Here is a 19,650-nt window from a genome sequence, read left to right on the forward strand (position 1 = left end):
AGGCAGCAGTCAGCCGAGGACCTTGCCCGAGTACCGGCCAACTCCACTAGCAATATCTTGAATAGGCTATTGGTCAGTTATGATCCCAGGATAAGACCAAATTTCAAAGGTTGGTCTCCCTCCACCCCAATATCTCCATTCTTTGCAGTTTAAAAACTAATTTTATCTGTATAAGATCATTTATTTGTTTTATTCAAAAGAGTATATTCTAAATGGACATCTAACTGTCATGTAATGTGCTTAAGTCAGAGCAATTTAATGCAAAGATGTTTAAAGATAAGCAAAGCATTCGTTCTAATAGGCTTATGTAGTTCCCAGTTAAAAATAAAAAAGATATGTTGTGAATTTATAGGCTAACCGATCTGATGGGTTTTCTAAGTACTTTGTATTCTTAACCTTAATAATTTAAAATTTACGCTCTGACTTTCATTCAGACACCAAAGTTCTACTTTGTAGGAGAATGGCCATATACTCATTTGAGGATAGAGAATGCTCTGATAGACATTTAAATTCTTTTTTTTTAAAATCTTTATTAGGTTTTTACATTGATTAAAAAAATTCCCTCTACTCTTTAGCTGAAAAAAAATGGCCATATGGTTTTTAAAAGCGTGTTAACTTTGTGAATAAAATGACTATGTATTCTTCAACAAAACGTTATCTCCTATCATTCCTTTCAAGAACTGTACTTGAGCTAAAAGTTGTGGGAAGATGGTACAGCTTCCCTCCCTCCCTCCCTCCCCCCTCCCTCCCTTCCTTCCTTCCTTTCTTTCTTTCTTTCTTCCTCTCTCTCTTCCTTTCTTGCTTCCTCTTGATGAGTTAGGAAAAGTTATATGAACATATCTCTGGAAAACTGTCATCTTTGTTGCTGGTTAAGGACAGGTATTAATGTAGATCGGATTAACATTATAAGGCTTGATTATTTTTCCTTTATGGAAAAAAGAAAGAAAGAAAGAAAAAAGGAAGGAAGGAAGGACGGATGGAAAGAAAGAAAGAAAGAAAGAAAGAAAGAAGAAAGAAAGAAGAAAGAAAAGAAAGAAAGAAAGAAAGAAAGAAAGAAAGAAAGAAAGAAAGAAAGAAAGAAAGAAAGAAAAGAAAGAAAGAAGAAAGAAAGAAGAAAGAAAGAAAAGAAAGAAAGAAAGAAGAAAGAAAGAAAAGAAAGAAAGAAAGAAAAGCTTGCAGCTGCTTCTAGTCAAGTGAATTTATAGGACTCTGTTATAAAAACAGGGTTTTTGTTCGTTACCAGAACCTGCGGTTACTTTCAGCAGCACTGTGCTCTGGGTTGTCACATGTCTACCCTGTATTGATTCAACACCTGTTTTTCATCAGTCAGAGGTTATGTGGCTAAAAGGCTAAATTCACATTTTCCCTTTGTTAGCCCAAGCAGCAGTTCACAATGAGTAAAAAAAAAAAGAAAGAAACAAAGAAATTGGCAACATTATACTTTAGTTCTCACTCCATGAACTTTAAAATTATTTTCCAGCAGGTCAGGCAAAAATCTTAATAATGATTCTGTTATATGTCTGATTAACTTTGCATTTTCATGAATTAAAAATCAAAATATAGCAATTGTAATTGAATTCTGCATTACCATTTAAGGTAACAATTTAAAATGATTATAAAATGCAAAAAAAACCCATATTTTAAAAATGATGTTTTTTAAAGAATAATTTACAATCTCTTAAAGTAAATGCATCAGCCCAATTAAAAAAAAATTAAGGTAAATGTATTTTCCCAGAATTTCTACAATTTAAGAGAGAAATATTTCTGAATAAATAACGCTATGAAGTACAAGGTAACTCATTTTTTATTTGTGTGTTGATCCCTATTTAGAAAAATAAGTCAATAGCAACTGTGAACATGGTATCCTGAAACCATAGGTTTATAATTTTACATCCATACGGATTGGAAAAAATAGAAAAATCAAATGCATAAACCATAAAAAATGAAGATTCTGACCAAGTTTTTTACAGCTACTAAATATATCCTTAATTTTTATTGACAGGCATTCCTGTTGATGTAGTTGTCAACATTTTTATCAACAGTTTTGGATCTATTCAAGAGACAACAATGGTAAGATTACAACCAATTTAATATTTTTAATTGAGAAGATTTTAACTGGAGCATAGTGGAAGAAATTATAACTGAAGAATAAGGAGTAACTCTCAGGGAAAAAAATGCAAGCTGTTTCCTAGTATAAAATATTCAAATTTCAGCATTTTGTTGAATCAGTGATTTCAATGGCTTTGTGATTTTGCCATTCAAATTTCGTCTTTATATTGCATTGAAACTTACAGACTTGGGAGAATTAACGTCCTCACTCTGAACGACTAATTGGATACCACCTGGGAAAAGGATTTATGCAATTAATATTCTGGAGTGACATTTTTTTCCTAATATGCTTATGTGTAGAAGCATTCAAAAATATTTAAGTGTTCATAGTTTTTTTTTTTTTTCCTTCCAATTTCCTGAGAAGAATCTTTGTTTTTTCTCTTGTGCTAATTTTGTGATGTGTGGAGCAGAGAATAGTAAAAAGCAAATTTGATTTTCCTGAACTAGAGCAGCGGAGCTCCCTGAAAAGATTATGCGACACAAAGAAAGGGCAAGGAGACGGCCAGGAAGAGAAAGGAGGGACAGAAAAGAGCGAAAGGAACAGAGAAGGGAGGCTTGAGGTGGGGCTGCCATCCAGGGTGAGTTGGGCGTTAGGGGCAAAGATGTCTGTGGAGGGTGATTAGTAGATGCCCTGAGCCATGTGTGATGCAATTACCCCTCAGCTTTTAGAAGACATTCGGTACAGTCCACTTGCTTATTAATGTTTTAACATATTAGATTTGTACCCTTTTTGAAAAACCATATGCTGAAATGATACTTTAGGGGGGAGAAAGAAAGCTTAATTTTTTTTTTTTTGGTATCTTTTTTCTTGAGATACTTATATTTTTCTTAAGTAATAATATAAGGTTTGGATTAAAAGCCTAATAGCAATGGTTAGAACACAGTAGAGTTTTTCAGGGAATACCTCAGACCAGAGAAAGAATGATTTTAAATATGTTTCCCTTTATTCTTAGGAGCAGCATAGTATGTTACAAAAGCAATTGTACATTGCATTTAAATGATGACACCTATTTTTATATTAATTAATATAAGAATATAATATATTAATTGTGAGGAGAATGTTATTTATTTTTTATAGAACCATGTCTTTAGCCCTGAGTACTTGATTTTTTGTTAGACAGTGTGTAGATATTTTGGATAATTAAAGATTTTGAACTCAAGTCCAAAATTCACTTGCAGCGACTTTAGTTCACCTAAATGGCTGTATGTCTAATATAGTATAGATCACTAGAAGACAGCTCTGAAATAAAGGACAGACAACCATATATCACTCAGGAGACAAGGATAGCCCTCATCATTTGAAAATATGACTAGTTTATCTAAGCACTTCACTTAACAAGAGTGAGAAATTTCATTTTCTCAAGGTGAAAGTTTCAGGGGATCTATTTGATCTCTATACTCTACCCTGTACCCTGTTTTATCTTTCATGGTACCGTTACGCTAATCCCGAAACACCACCATCGAGGTGTTTCAGCCTGTGGGAAACATTCCCAACTCTATCTTGCATTTTAGGACAACTAATGCAGGGGTGTTTTTTCTCATTTGCATGAAGGCTACATATGTGTCCCAACTCAGGCAGTACCATTAATGTACCTGTTCTTTAATGAACATTGAATGCCTCCCAAATATCAGATGCTACACTTCTCTAGGTCCCATCAGTAGTTAGTTAACTGTATCAAGCTGAAAACACGTGGGGGACAAAGAAAAGGAGTAAGAACTTTCTTACAGGCTATTTGAGGATTATAACAAAATACTGCGTAATTTCTCACATAATCTTCTCTTGTCCTCCTGCCTGCTCTTCACAGTAGCGAGCCCAAAAGCACCCGTTGCTGGGACCAGATCCCACCAGTTTTCAGCAGCGTCTTTGTCGCCGCTACTTGCCTCGAACCTCCATCTCTCGTCTGTAATCAGGGCCTCTTACTCTGAGCTACTCCCACTCACTCTGTGCCCCCTTTTCCATCCAGGTCTTTCAGCTCTGTCACGTTCGTTTGTTAAACCAGATTGCTTCTTGACTGTAATGCAAGTATTTTTGTGTCTTTTCCTTTTGATCTCTGATGGACTATTAACTCCTTAAGTCAGGAAAAATGTATTCAACTTCTTCATTTCCTGTAAAGTGAGGAGACAATAGGCCCTCAGTTAGTGAACACATAAATAATGTCATATTATTAACTAATACCGGTTAAATAAATGAACAAATAAATTCTGCTATTTGTCTAGCAAAAAGTGAGTCCACGTAGCCATAAAGAAATTGGCAAAGCAAATTTAAACAATAGACTCATGTTGAACATTTATTGGGTTAAAAAACAGAGCAGGGCTTCCCTGGTGGCGCCGTGGTTGAGAGTCCGCCTGCCGATGCAGGGGACGCGGGTTCGTGCCCTGGTCCGGGAAGATCCCACATGCCGCGGAGCGGCTGGGCCCGTGAGCCATGGCCGCTGAGCCTGCGCGTCCGGAGCCTGTTGCTCCACTATGGGAGAGGCCACAATAGTGAGAGGACCACGTACCGCAAAAAAAAAAAAAAAAAAAGCAAATAATGTTATAATAGTAGAGGGTTAGTTTTAGAGACCTTTATTCAGAGGAACCAAATTATTTATATTTACTGTTTCTTTTGATGAGATAACCTGGCTTTCCCTTTGTGTTGTGAAGATACAGCCTAAAGGTTCAGAATTGGAACCATACTCATCAAATAGACTTAAATGTTCCGTTTTATCATAAGTATTATTTTTTGCTTTTGCAGTGTTTATTTCATGCATACCTATAAGACAGAGTTTTATAGATGTGTGTTTTAAGCCTGTCATATTTTATAAATTTGCTTAGTCTTTCCAAAAACAGATGCCCTAATACCTGGTTGCTTAAGAGTTAGGAAAGGTACAAGCTACTCTCGATATAGAGATAACATTAGGATGTCTTCTAAGGGAAAAAAGTGTTACCTAAGACAAGCTTGCTCTTCATTACTTGTTATAGACACCAGTCAGAAATAATAGTGATGACTCAGCAGGTTAACTAAGAGGGTCCACGTGTGGAGAGCAGTTATTTCTTTCTTTTTCCTTCCAATCACCCAGGGTGGGCTTATTTTTTTTCAGCTTCATTGAGGTATAACTGACAGATGAAATCGTAAGAAATTTAAAGTGTATGTGATGATTTGATATGCCTCTATATTGTGAAAGGATTTCCCCCATCAACTTAATTAGCATATCCACATTTATCTCTTTTTTTTTTGATGAGAACATTTAAGTTCTATTCCTTTACCAAATTTCAATTACACAGTTGTGTTATCGACTACAGTCACCATGTTACACATTAGATCCTCAGACCTTATTCATCTCACAACCTAAAGTTTGCACGTTTTACCAACCTCTCCCTATTTCCCATACCCTGAAATTCCTGGCCATCACTCTCCTACTCTCTGATTCTATGAATTCAACGTTGTTTTAAGACTCGACATAAAAGTGATACCACGGAGTAATTGTCCTTCTCTGTCTGGCTTATTTTACGTAGCATAATGGTCTCCAGGTTCATCCATATTATTGTAAATGACAGTATTTCCTTCTTTTTTAAGACTCAGTGATATTCCACGATATATGTATATATATACCAAATTTTCCTCATTCATTCCTCCATTGGTGGGCACTTAGGTTGTTTCCATGCCTTGGCTATTGTAAATAATGCTGTAGTGAACATGGAAATACATGCATCGCTTCTAGATATCTTGTTTCCTTTGGGTATAGGCCCAGAGATGGGATTGCTGGATATGGTAGTTCTATTTTTAATTTCCTGAGGACTCTCCATACTGTTTTCCATAGCAGCTGTACCAGTTTGCATTCCCACTAATAGTGTACAATTGTTCCCCTTTCTCTACATTCTAACCAGAATTTATCTCTTGTCTTTTAAAAAAATTTTATTGAAGTATAGTTGATTTACAATGTTGTGTTAGATCTCTTGTCTTTTTGAAAATAGCCAGACAGCATATTTCTTAAAAACAAAACAAACAAAAAGACGCCTCCAAAAAAAAGAGTTTGGAAAAGCAGAGCGCCTTAGATTTGTCTAAATATAAGATATATGTTCTGGGCTTCCCTGGTGGCGCAGTGGTTGAGAGTCCGCCTGCCAATGCAGGGGATGCGGGTTCGTGCCCCGGTCTGGGAGGATCCCACGTGCCGTGGAGCGGCTGGGCCCGTGGGCCATGGCCGCTGAGCCTGCGCGTCCGGGGCCTGTGTGCTCCGCAACGGGAGAGGCCACAGCAGTGAGAAGCCCGTGTATCGCAAAAAAATAAAAAAAAAAAAAAAAAAAAAAAAAAGATATATGTTCATAGAAACAGTATGATGAATAGTGTGTAAGTTGTGATATCAGACAGGCTTGTGCTGGAATCTGTTGTGTACTTGATGTGTTACACCCTAAAAAGAGTGAACAAACTGTAGAAATAAAGCAACAGTATTTTGCATGGCATAGTAACTCTTAGGAGTGGTTCACTGTTTGGTTGTCATGCATTTGCCAATTAACGTACTATCAGGATAGAATCTCATCCTAAAGAAAATGAACCATTTATGTTTGTTAGCAGCTTCACTGTACAGTTGTGGTTTTGTTTATGGATAGCCCCCTGGAAATTTCCCCTATAAAGATCTGCTGAAATAAAGGAAGCCCTAAAATTTGGAAGCTTCAGTGTTGCCCAGAGCTTTCCTCTGCAGCTCAGATCTTTCTACTTTAACCAGCAGTTGCTTACTCCAGAAAACATAATGTAGAACACAGAGCTTGGGATGGGCGTAGCGTGAGGAACTGCAGACAGAGGTGGGGCAACTTCTGAAGGAGGAGGGCAGCCCTTTCCTCCAGTGTATAAAGTTCATTACCAAACAAAGAAGCCATCGAGGTGGTGCACATTAACGCTGCTGTAAGGACATGTTAGCCAATTCTGTTTGGAAAACATGCCTTCCTACTTATTTGTCTTCTAATTCAGAGGCTATTTTTTTTAACACCTTTATTGGAGTATAATTGCTTTACAGCGGTGTGTTGGTTTCTGCTTTATAACAAAGTGAATCAGCTATAGATATACATATATCCCCATATCTCCTCCGTCTTGCGTCTCCCTCCCACCCTCCCTATCCCACCCCTCTAGGTGGTCAAAAAGCACCGAGGTGATCTCCCTGTGCTATGCGGCTGCTTCCCACTAGCTATGGATTTTACATTTGGTAGCGTATAAGGGTAAGCTGGGACGAAGTGAGAGAGTGGCAGGGACATAATTCAGAGGCTAACTCGCTAAACTAAAATCAATCTCACATTTGTTCACAAACTGTAACTGTGTAGTGGAAGAAACAACGTCACAGCCATGTTATACTCCTTAAGCCCTTCTAACCTCCACGGTTATGTATGTGCTCCTCCAGCTTGTTTCACAATCTCAGTTTTTAGCTTCATGGTTCCTATTTCTCATGTCGGTGTGTTCGTTGGCATTCTGCTACCTTCCATTTCTGTAAGACATCGTTGTTAATGCTGTGAGTGACATTTACTGACTTAATAGCAGCATTACCCAAATCATCCAATAAATGTAATCATCCTCACTTGAAGTTGGTACAGCGGTCACTTGTATCAGTTTATATGCTACTGCTGATGACTACTGAAATAAGACCTTCAAAACAAAAGAGTGGTTTGTTAGAGGCGAGGTGGCGTCTGCTCTATGGTCATACTGAAAATATTTGTTGATTTTTCCATTCAGTTCCAACCTCTGGCTTACATCAGTTGGTTTTTAGAATGGAAAATGTGAACTGTTGCACTTGTGGGGAAAATTAGGTATTAGGTTTATTGTAACGATCTGTACACAGACACTTTACCTCATCAGAAGTACGTAAGAACTCTTGCATGGAAATAAAAGCCTGATTATACAATCCATTTTCTTTGGTGTAGACACACTTTGTAATTATATTGAATGATTGTCGCATTACGAGTCATGATCCTGCCAAGCTTTCTATGCCTTTGTGCTGCATGACCTTTTCAAGAAGAAAATCATATTTGGGATCAGCTAAAAGAGCTTAATTCTAGTTCTTGGCAATTACTTATCTTTGTTGTTTTAAAACAATTGGATTTTATGTATTTTCTTCTATATGTAACTTTAAATTTCTTTCCTTACAACTTGTCTTAGTTTACTAAGTTACTCTCTATCCTATTTCTCTTAGCTATATTATTCAGAGGCACTGGTGATCAGACATCATAAGTAAGAGGATTGTACAGCTGACCCTTGAACAACACGTTTTTGAACTGCACGGGTCCACTTTATACAGATTTTTGTCACTATAGTACCATGTACGTCCTACAGTATTACACGATCTACAGCAGTTGGTTGAACCCATAGATACAGAAGGGCACACAATAAAGTTACACACGGACTTGTGACTGAATGGCGGATCGGCACTACTAACCCTGCGCTGTACGAGGGTCAACTGTCTTAGACAAGAAGGAAGGATGAGAAATGTCCCAGTTTTATCTTCTCCTTCCAAAATTTGTCATTATCAGCTGGTACGGAAAAATTAAATTAATGGTGTAAACAGTGCTAGCCAAATATCCTAACCTGTCAAAATGTCATAGAAATTATTTCTTCCCTTCTGTCTTTAACAGAAATATATTGGGCACTTGCTAGATATCCAGTCCAGCAGACTGCAACTCATGTAGTTTATAGTTTGGGGTGGTCGCATTGTATCACCAGCAGGCACCCCTAATAAAAGTGGAATGTTGACATAGGTCTAGAAAAATTTAAATATTCATAGGGTGTGATTAAACAGTATTTAACTAAAAACTCTTAAAAATCACATATTGAGAAAAATAGATAAAGCATAACCTAAGAATTTTTACTGACATTTTGGTAGCTTGCAGTTCTTACATGAAATTTCTAACCTCACTAATGACCAAATTTAAATCCCTTTCACACCAGGCTTTATAACAGCTCTGTTGACAGAACTTTAATTATGATGCTGCAAGATGCTATGAGAGTTGATTTTCTTTATTTCCTTGAACGCCATTTTTTTTTATCGTAATGTAAAGAAATCAAATGAGGAAACATCACGTATGTGAGAGTTAGGTAAAAATTACAAGTAACCAGAAGAGGTATCCTAACAACAAAACAGAACATAGATGAACAGTTCTTAATATTAAAATATCATTAATGAAACTAACCATTTTTAATGCCTTCTTGTGAAATGTTTTATTGCCTTGAATAAGTAGTGTAATTTGGGTGTTAATTGGTACTGAAAATCTTGGAGAACATCCATTTTCCAGATCATGACTATTAGTGTGCTATTTGGAATGAATAATGATAGTATTTGTCACCAAGTTCTTTCAAAACAATTAAGTAATTTCCCAGTGATAAAAGAGGTCTGTTTCTGATGGGAAGTTGTTTATTGCAAAATAAATGATAGAGCTATAAGTATAGTGATTGAATAAATGAAAATGAAAATAAATAGGTTTCTAAGTTAGTTATCTAGATACAGAGGCTTTGAAATGCCAATAAGTAGCAATTATTTAGAAATGCCCATAAAGCATGAACCAAAGCATACTAATTAATAATCTTTTATCTTTTAATGAATATTAAGCCAAAGCTATTAATTTAAATTGTGGAATTTTTAAACACTCTTAAAAGACGCATCAGCGTGCTGCAACTTGTATTGAATATAATACTACGTAGCTACATAACTAATAGAAAAGCATCTTGGAAGCACTTTCCTAATGAGCTAATAAGACATAATGACCAAGAATGATACAATGAAGTAACTGATTTCCAGTTTTTCAGTGATACTCATTGTAATACAACTCTGGAGTTCTACTCAGAAATAAAATTTGAAAAAGGATTACAGTAGAGACTCAAAGCTTATGGTATATTGAGCTTACATCAGTGCAGCTGAGAGCAAGAAGAGTTCATTTCAGGAGATGCTCAAAGCAGTTTCAAGATTTGTGACCTAGAAATGGATTACCGTTTAGAATAATCGTAGGTCGATCACAGTACAGAGCAAACCCAATGAATTACGGTATAGGCTTGTTTTTTTTTTTTTTTTTTTTTTTTGAGGCAAAAAGCCTATTCACCTCTATTACCAACATTATAAAAGAATAACAACATTAAGGATATATACTATCCATAATGAGACAAAATATCGATACTTGCTTAGTGCTTAATATAGCCAGATGAACTTTGTGTACTTTACATATGTTTTCTCATTTATTGCTGGTAAAAAGCCTGTGTTGTGGGTGTATCATTATTATCTTCATCTTCTAGATAGGCAACGTTGCTCACATCCTAACTCTCTGTCATCTTGCTTTTATGTGCCACAGTGTTTTGCTGAAATCATCAGTGTCTCCCTCATTTGCTGAAAGTATTCAGTTTGACTGTACTTGACCTCTGGTGGCATTTATTGCTGTGGACCATCTTGAAGCTTTTGACTCTGGTTTGGTGAAATCACATTCTCAGGGCTTTCTTCTTTTTCTCAGACTTCTGAGAAAGCCAGCCCTTTAAATGCTTACCCTCCCTAGGGTTATTTTTTCCCCTGCATTCCTTCTCTAGGTAGGAATATTACACAAACTCTTTCTTAGTCTTGATTTTTTAAGGTAGTGTTTTCAAGGTTCATTCATGTTGTAATATGTATCAGAATGTCATTCCATTTTATGACTGAATAATATTCCACGGTGTGTGTATATGTATATACCACACTTGTCTATCTGTTCATCAGTTGATGGGCACTTGGATTGTTTCCACCTTTTGATTATTGTGAATAATGCTGCTATGGAAGAGGGTGTACAAATATCAGTTGTAGTCTCTTGCTTTTAATTCTTCTGGGCATGTACCTAGGAGTGGAATTGCTGGATCATATGGTAATTCTATACTTAACGTTTTGAGAACAAACCACAATTTTTAAAAAGTTAAAAACATGAATATTGTAAGGACATGTCAGTGATTTATTTAACTCATTAATGAGGGAACCAGCCAGATAGTAAAGCTGATTCAGTGGAGAATTCAGGAGACTGGAGAGAAAGAATGCTGCAATTAGGTTGCTAAATTAGATATACTTGTTAATGTTCTACAGGGCAATAAAGGCATACCTTTGGGAGTGTCTGTCCTACCTGACAGAAATCATTTGTAATTTAGTAATCTTCTTGAAATGACATAATTGTACAGAGTCTGGGCCCTAATCTATAGAAAATGGCAAATCAAACAAAGTTACATTTTCCTAGAGACTCATACAACCCTTAGGTGGGCTTGTTAGATAGCATTTAGTGTGATATTGAAAGGGCCATCTTTTTGCCTGTCTCCAAATTTTGGCTAACCTTTTATTTATTCCCTTTCCTTTTGTTTACATAATTTTTTGCATTTCCTTTTTTTAAGTAGACTTTATTTTTTTAGAATAGTTTTAGGTTCGCAGCAAAAATGAGCAGAAAGCGTAGAGAGTTCCTGTCGGCCCCTTACCCCTGGACGTGCAGTCTCCTCCACTGTGGATTTACTCCCCCAAAGTGGTCCTTTGGTTGCAATCGATGACTCTACATGGACACATCATCACCTAAAATCCAGAGTTTAGATTAGGGTTTGCTCTTGGCATTGTCCATTTGATGGGCTTTGACAAACATATGATGACATGTATCCACCATTATGGTATCAAACAGAAGAATTTCACTGCCCTGGAAAACCACTGTCTTCTGCCTGTTCATTCTTCTCTCCCCCTAACCCCTGGCAACCACTGATCTTTTTACTGTCTCCTTAGTTTTTGCCTTTTCCAGAATGCCATTATAGTTGGAATCATACAGTATGCAGCCCTTTCAGATTGGCTTCTCTCACTTAGTCACATACATTTAAGGCTCCTTTATGTCTTTTCATGGCTTGACGGCTCATTTCCTTTTAGTGTCGAATAATATTCCACTGCCTGATGGAGCACAGTTTATTAATCCATCACCCACTGGAGGACATCTTGGTTGCTTCCAAGTTCTGGCAGTTATAACTAAAGCTACAATAAATACCTATTTGCAGGTTTTTGTGTAGACATAGTTTTCAGCTTTTTTGAGTACTTACCAAGGAGTACAATATGATACGAGTATGTTTAGTTTTGTAAGAAACTGACAAACTGTCTCCCAAAGTAGCTGTAATATTTTGATTCCCAGCAGCAGTGAGAGTTCCTACTGCTCCACACCCTCATTTCCATTTGCTGTTGTCAGTTATTTTTAGTCCCTTATAGTTTCTTTATGACTGCAGGAAACGTGTGTCCAGGTGCAAGCCCTGCAGCAAAGGGTCCCAGGTCCCAGGTCCCAGCCTGTCTCAGACATATAGAATAAAAAGAGGGCTGACTGTAGATGAAAACATTCTTGTATCATTTGTAATTTTGTAATTTTTCACACAGACAGTTTATTTTGTCAAGGTCTCTGATACTATCTAGGGCTTTCATCAGCTTTCAGCTGATTAAAATGCTTTGAACTTAATAAATGATAAATGACATGAATATATTCTGGGATGGTGTGGAAACATTGATTTAGACTTCAAGAAGAATTTAGAAAAATGGACTTCACATGGAAAAACACTATTGCAATTGCTATAAAAATTTTAAAAGAAAAATAATTTTGCGATACAGTTTTAGATGAGTTAACCATTCCATTTTGGAAATAGGTGGGAAGTAGAACAGTGCTCCCAAAAGAACGTGTGCCTGTGTGGAGATATCGAGGGGAGCTCGACATAATGCAGGCTTAATTCCTGAAGTTCCACCCCAAACATTGTAAGATGGCTTCTTTTTTAATTATGCAAAATATGCTGAAGTTAAAGGTTAGTGTTGCTTTAATTCCTGTCAGATATCTTCCTGATATTAAAAAAATAGTGATATAATGTCTTTAGAAATTAATTACTAAGAAGCAAAATGTAGTTGCTTGGGTCTAGATAAAGAATACCAATGAGATCTTAATATTTCTATCTCTACACATATTTCTCACCCTCTTTAAAGTAATAAAACCTAATATTAGGCTAAAACAAAGCATCCAGTTTTAGAAGCCACACTGGTAAAGTTGCTTGGGACTTGTGCCCAAATAATACCGAAAGAGTCTTGTCAGTATATGGCAGTGTCTCAACTTATTTATTTTTTTATCCAGCCCCCTGTTTCTGGAGAGGATTTACAGTATATAATAATAACAAAAATACAGTGAAGGAATTGAAACAGTACTAAATGTGTAGGAGCAATACAATGATAGTCATACCAGGATGTGAGCTATACATGAATTCAATTAGCTGTAGGGTTTAGCTTTCAGTTCCCTAGCTGCCAGACAGAAAGGAAACACGACAATAAGCTTACCTTGTACTTCCCAGTAATAGGAAGCATTTATGAGCACCAAGAGACCATTTTCACAGTATAAACTTCCAAAAATAGTCATATTTTTGTAAGGCACTTAGGCCAAATATGGCTAGCACGTAGTAAATACCTATACAAAGATTATAGTTATATTTGGATAAGCAAATGAAAAATTAAAGAAAAATTCATCTTCAGTATTTTCATGTCATGGTTATTGACCAAAATAAGGGACCATAGCTTTAATAATAAGCTTATAAAAGATACATCGGCAACCTCATCTGACCCTTAGGACACAGTATTTTATCATAATACCGTGAATGCGTATCATAATACCGTGAATACTTAGGACACAGTATTTTATCATAATACCATGAATTTCAAATACCACAGCTTGAAGATGTAGTGTTTGATGATTTACCTGGATAAGAAACAGTAGTTATACGAGGGTAATAGAATAGCTTTGACTGTATATAATTTTAGAATACCAGTCATTTTGGCCGATCATTACAGGAAAGCTTTTTAGCAAATAATTTGGAATTGGATACTGTTAAGTGCGCAAAGTAATGGCAAGTGTATATCAACCATGTGCTTTCGCGAAGCTAGCATACTAGGAATTTTATTTGAAAATGACCAGATCTATGGTGTATTTCTTCTTAAGTTGGGGGCCATGCATGTTTTTCTGGGATGAGAAAAACTTTGGTCAGGAAGCAGCATTGTGGCCACTGGAAGGCTTACCAGCTGATAGGCCTATGTCCTGGACATGTTTTGAGCTAATTTCTTCAGCTGTTACAATCAGATATGAGGTAACCACTTAAGTCCCATTATGAATTGTAAGATATGTGTATATTTGACAAAACGTTAATGGAGCTGCGTAGTGCAGGTCTTCATCTTCCAGGGTCCTAGGTCTCCTTCACGTCCTCCTTGATTCCATGTTCGTTTGATTAGGAAAATGTTATTTTTGTTTTCCCTGCCAGTGGCACAGATATGTTCAGTACCAGCTTACATAATTCTTAATTTATTTGACTTTTGCACTTCAAGACCCTCTGCGTACGATTTTTAACAATCAATTTATATTATGTGTTGAAGTTTATTTATTTATTAAACATGTATTTAATTGAAGTATAGTTGATTTACAATGTGTTATATGTGTTGCAGTTTTTAGAAACATCAAGTTTAGCTGTTAGATGTAGGTAAGTTAAATCTTACTTCACTGTCTGTAGTTCAGGAAATATCTATTATCAACATGTGCCTTGCCCTCCTCTGATTACTATTATAGAATCTGAGAGAGATTCTAGGAGGAAGTGAGAAAGTGAATAGGAGAGATAGGAGAGAGAAAGTGAATAGGAGAGAGAAAGTGAATTCCTCAAATTTTCCTATAGGAGAGAGAAAGTGAATTCCTCAAATTTTCCTAGTCACTGCGCATTGCTTACGCTTTATTTTATATTTTATACATAAATAAAATGTGCGCATTTATGTTTCATATAAATATGTTAGGTCTTATTATTTAAAGAAAGATAATCTATCATCTCTTCCTATTTAAATATTTGGATTTTGATTTGAAGTTTATGCTCTGATTCATTTGGATCATGTCAAAAGGCCATGGATAGATAGTATTTTGTGAATTTTGAATGGTTGAAAATAAGGATGCTGAGGCCCAATGTCATTTATGCCTTGAGCACTTTGGTGCATGTTCTGAGTTCAGCATATAAAATTAAAATTAAAAAACCTGAGCATCATGCCACCGTGCTGCTTTGGACTGTATGTACCCCAGTAACCCAGTGTGTGCCGGAACCTCATTTCACTGGCAAATATAAAAGGTATTAAGGTCTTAAACAATGTTTCCAGGTGCATCGATTCTTAGAATATACATGTCTTGATATAATCCGACTTTTACAAAGTTTTACATTTAAAACTTTGGAGATAGGCAAAAAACCGAAGAAAAAGAATCAGCTGTTTAGTGGATTTCACAACCTTTTCCTACTGGAGTTGAATATAACATTTACACATTTTTCATGTACGCTCATCTGGCAAAATCCAAATGTTATTTGACTACCTCTGTATAATCATTTACATGTATGAGTAGGCAAGGATCATTTTTCCTTTTCTTCCTCAAGTATGTATATAAAGTATGTGTTTTAAACATATATGGAGTTTTATTTTATTTTTATTGATGTACAGTTGATTTACAGTGTTGTGTTAGTTTCTGCTGTACAGCAAAGTGATTTAGTTATACTTATATACACACTCTTTTAAAAGTTCTTTTACACGGTGGTTTATCCCAGGCTACTGAATGTAGTTCCCTGTGCTCTGCAGCAGGACCTTGTTGTTTATCCATCCTATGGATAAACAGCTTCCATCTGCACACCCCAAACTCCCAATCCTTCCCTCCCGAACCCCCTTGTAGCTTTATATACATATAAATTATTTCTGTAGTTTGCTACTTAGTAAGATACAAGTGAAATATTTTTTCTTGGCTTCTTATCTATTTTTAATGAAAATGTATCCTACTTTTGGGGAAAGAATAATGGCAGTATTTAGCAGTTCCTGTGCTTTTTTGACAATACCCACTAACCCCCTGGTATAATTGGTGTTTGTATTACAGTAAAGCAATTATTGGTAAAGTTCTATGACGACGTTTGAACTCGCAAGCGCTAAGAGGATGTCTGTAGAGAGTCTTAGAAAGACACGAGGGGCTTTTTATACCAAGCTATTGTGCTCCTTGTTAATGTTGGAAGAGCAAACGTATTTGTGCTGCTAACGATTGAACCCTTTTTATTCTGGTGCTGAACGCATTCTTAAAAATGGCAGTAAACACACGCACACGTAATTTTCCCAGGATTATAGAGTCAACATCTTCCTGAGACAGAAGTGGAACGACCCCAGACTGAAGCTGCCTAGCGATTTCCGGGGCTCAGATGCCCTGACGGTGGACCCCACGATGTACAAGTGTCTGTGGAAACCTGATTTATTTTTTGCAAATGAAAAAAGTGCCAATTTTCATGATGTAACCCAGGAAAATATTCTCCTCTTTATTTTTCGGGATGGAGATGTCCTCGTCAGCATGAGGTACTCTTTTCTCTCTAATATTTGTAGATTCATATTTTCCTTTAAAAATCAGTATATCACGGAGACATGTGTTAAACAACTTCTAAGACGTCTGTTTCTGCTTTCAGGCTATCTATTACTCTTTCGTGCCCTTTGGACTTGACCTTGTTTCCCATGGATACACAACGTTGCAAGATGCAACTTGAGAGCTGTATGTAAATGAGACCCTAAGTCACCATAGGGATAAAAATGCTTAAAATTTCTAGGCAATACATGCTACTAATATCTTAGATAATAACGGTGAAACTAATGCTTTTGATTCCAAATAGACGTTAGAATAAGTTATTTAGGGAAATTATAGTTTTCCTTTTACTGTATTAATTTGTATACTAAGATAGATGAATTCTTTTGTTACCAGTTGATTTCAGTTGAGTTGCCGTAGGTGTAGGTGTGTACCCTTCTAACTTATTCCAATCGCCACCTGCATTTGCGTTAGTAATATAGGCAAGGTAAAGAAGAAAGTGATGTCCTAATAACTTTTCTAATGTTAAAACCACATTTTTCAGAGCAGAAAATTTGGAAAACATTGAAAAATATTATCTAAATCCTACCAAGCATTCATTTTCTATGGATCTATAAAAAAAATATTTTTTACAAAATTGGATTTTAGATTTTCTATATTTCTAGAATCATATATTTTTCAGTTTCTAAAAGAGGTACCAGGTGTAGTCATTGAAATGCTTATCTCTAAGATATATTTATTAATTAATTTGCTATGAAGCTTGTCATGTGAAAATCAAAGTAGGAAATAAAACTTGAAAAATTAACACTAATGGAAGGACTCTTCAGCCTGAATACCCATATACTGTGACCTGTTCCTACACCTTATAAAATGTAGGTGCCTGCTTGATGACACGCTTTAAAGTCACTTAGTGGTTACTTCTTGTTGTTGTTTAATTTACTGAAGCTGGATCCTAAATTTGAACAATATTTTTTGCTTTCTAACTATCATGTGAGATTTTGCAGATATAAGTGTATGTAGGTACACGTCTGTGTGTGTATTGTATGTACGTGTGCCTGTGTGTCAATATGCATTTTTTATAAATAATTCCAAATGTGTATATACCTTCAATTCTATTACTAGATACACTAAAGTATGGCTTTAAAAAATATAGGCATGTAAGAGTTGAACGGTAGGCTACAACATGCTGTAAGCCCATGGGGCCCTTGAGTTGTAACCAGGTTACCTAAGCCCACAATGTGGGTTCCAGGAGGCTCTAGTGATGGAGTGATGTCCATTTGAGGGGCTGTTTTATTGCTCTCCTCTGGCCATGCAACTCCTCTAGGGAAGTTGGTAGTGAATTCTTCAAAAAAACCCATTTTGGTGCTTAAGTTTCTTTAAAAATCTCCAGGTAGCATATTGCATGATTGTAAATGTGTACATTCAGAAAGCTAGTATCACTTATTTGCTACTTTTTCATTGATGACAGTTCAGAATTCTGACATAGACAGATGTACTACTGTTCATGCCCCCCGAGGATTTTTACCATCTGTGATATGCTGATTATTTTAGCTTGTTCTTTCTTTAAGCCAATTATCTGTAACTTGTGCTAATATTTTTATTAGTGGCCATAGATTTTACCTCTTTACATTTCTAACAAAAGTTTCATAAAAGGGCCTATTGTTTTACCATTTCTGTTTTTAATATCTGGATGTTAAAATGTTAAGGAAGTGTCCATAATTATATTTCAAACTAACATTTTATTTCCTTTTGTTTATAGTTGGTTACACAACTGATGACTTACGATTTATCTGGCAGTCAGGGGATCCTGTTCAATTAGAAAAAATTGCCTTGCCTCAATTTGATATTAAAAAGGAAGATATTGAATATGGTAACTGTACAAAATACTACAAAGGCACTGGTAAGTAATCATCTTTAAATTAAACAAAACTAAGTCTTATTTCAAAGATTTGTTTCAATATTAAAATATGCTGGGGACAGAACAAACTAGTTAAAAAATAAATTCAGTATTTATAAACATTATATCTATATGTTGATATATTTAAATCTTTCATAAAATTACATCCACTAAAGTTAAAATTTATTTTATCACTAGATAGTTTTGCTTTTCTTTATGTAATTCCGGATAACAAGAGGTTTTCAACGTTTTATTTTATATGAACTCTCCAGGCAGTGGTTTTCTTAGATGTTGCCTAGAAATTCTGCTCTGACAGGATTAGGGCCAAACGTTATGGATATAAACAATGTAACCCATATATATTCGTCTGCTGTCTTTGGGGCGGTTTTTCAATGTTGGTTGACCCATTTTCTTAATTTTCAAAAAATTTGATCTTTATGCTGTGCAGGAAACAGTAAACACATGAAATAATTGGACATGAGTAAAAATTTGCCGTATAATATTCTTGATCTAGGTTATGGAACGGCCAGTTATGAAAACTCAACAAATTAACCTCACTCATTAAATCACGTCAAGCTTTACAGAAATGAAAATACAGTACTCACTGATCAATACTTTCATAATATGTTAGTATTCAACCTTTGAGTCTCCTCTGGAGGTTATAGGTTATTGAAGGCTCTAGATATTAAATATAGTGCTATTTTCCTCAGCAATATAAATAAAAAGGTGAATGACTTTTGACCAATACATTCACACTAATAATCAGTCTAACTTATAAATTACCACAAAATTATAATTCCGTATCAGGAAGTAAATCATGACAAAGATATTCAGGAATAGATGTAATTAAAGTTTAAGTTTATTGCAACATTTATGTTGACTTTGCAAAAGTAAAAATGTGTAGAGTAATTGTGGAAAATTTACTGAGATGAGATGTTTGAGCTAAAATGCTGCATCGTGACATCATCAAGGACAAAATATGATTTAAAACATACCTGTTGATTAGAATAAAAGATAGAGTGAATAGTTGCCCATCTACGTTGTTGTAATAATAGATACAACATGGGCCAACTTAGACATAACGTTAGTTTAAGCATCTGTTGTCATTGACCTTCAATTAAATTAACAGATTATGTAACATTTATATATAAATAGTCCCTTCTCTTGTAGAGCTTATAGTATTTTAGGACAAGAGACAAAATAAGCAAATACACTGCTGAAAGAATTATCAAAATTTTTAATGGAAAAACAGAGCTCTTAAAAATTTGACCATCAAAGTACTCCGTGAAGAAATC

At 35.6% G+C, this 19,650-nt stretch overlaps 1 protein-coding gene across 1 annotated transcript in view; it reads left to right on the forward strand.

Moving 5' to 3' along the window:
* GLRB (glycine receptor beta) overlaps positions 1-19,650 on the forward strand; it is a 63,928-nt gene that overhangs the window by 25,711 nt on the left and 18,567 nt on the right. The window contains exons 2-6 of the mRNA XM_060147077.1: positions 3-109; positions 2,003-2,070; positions 16,228-16,457; positions 16,565-16,647; positions 18,218-18,358. Of these exons, the coding sequence (XP_060003060.1) occupies positions 3-109; positions 2,003-2,070; positions 16,228-16,457; positions 16,565-16,647; positions 18,218-18,358 (629 nt within the window). The remainder of the gene's footprint in view (positions 1-2; positions 110-2,002; positions 2,071-16,227; positions 16,458-16,564; positions 16,648-18,217; positions 18,359-19,650) is intronic.

Source organism: Lagenorhynchus albirostris, chromosome 4, assembly GCF_949774975.1.
Source record: "Lagenorhynchus albirostris chromosome 4, mLagAlb1.1, whole genome shotgun sequence".
Lineage (NCBI taxonomy): Eukaryota > Metazoa > Chordata > Mammalia > Artiodactyla > Delphinidae > Lagenorhynchus > Lagenorhynchus albirostris.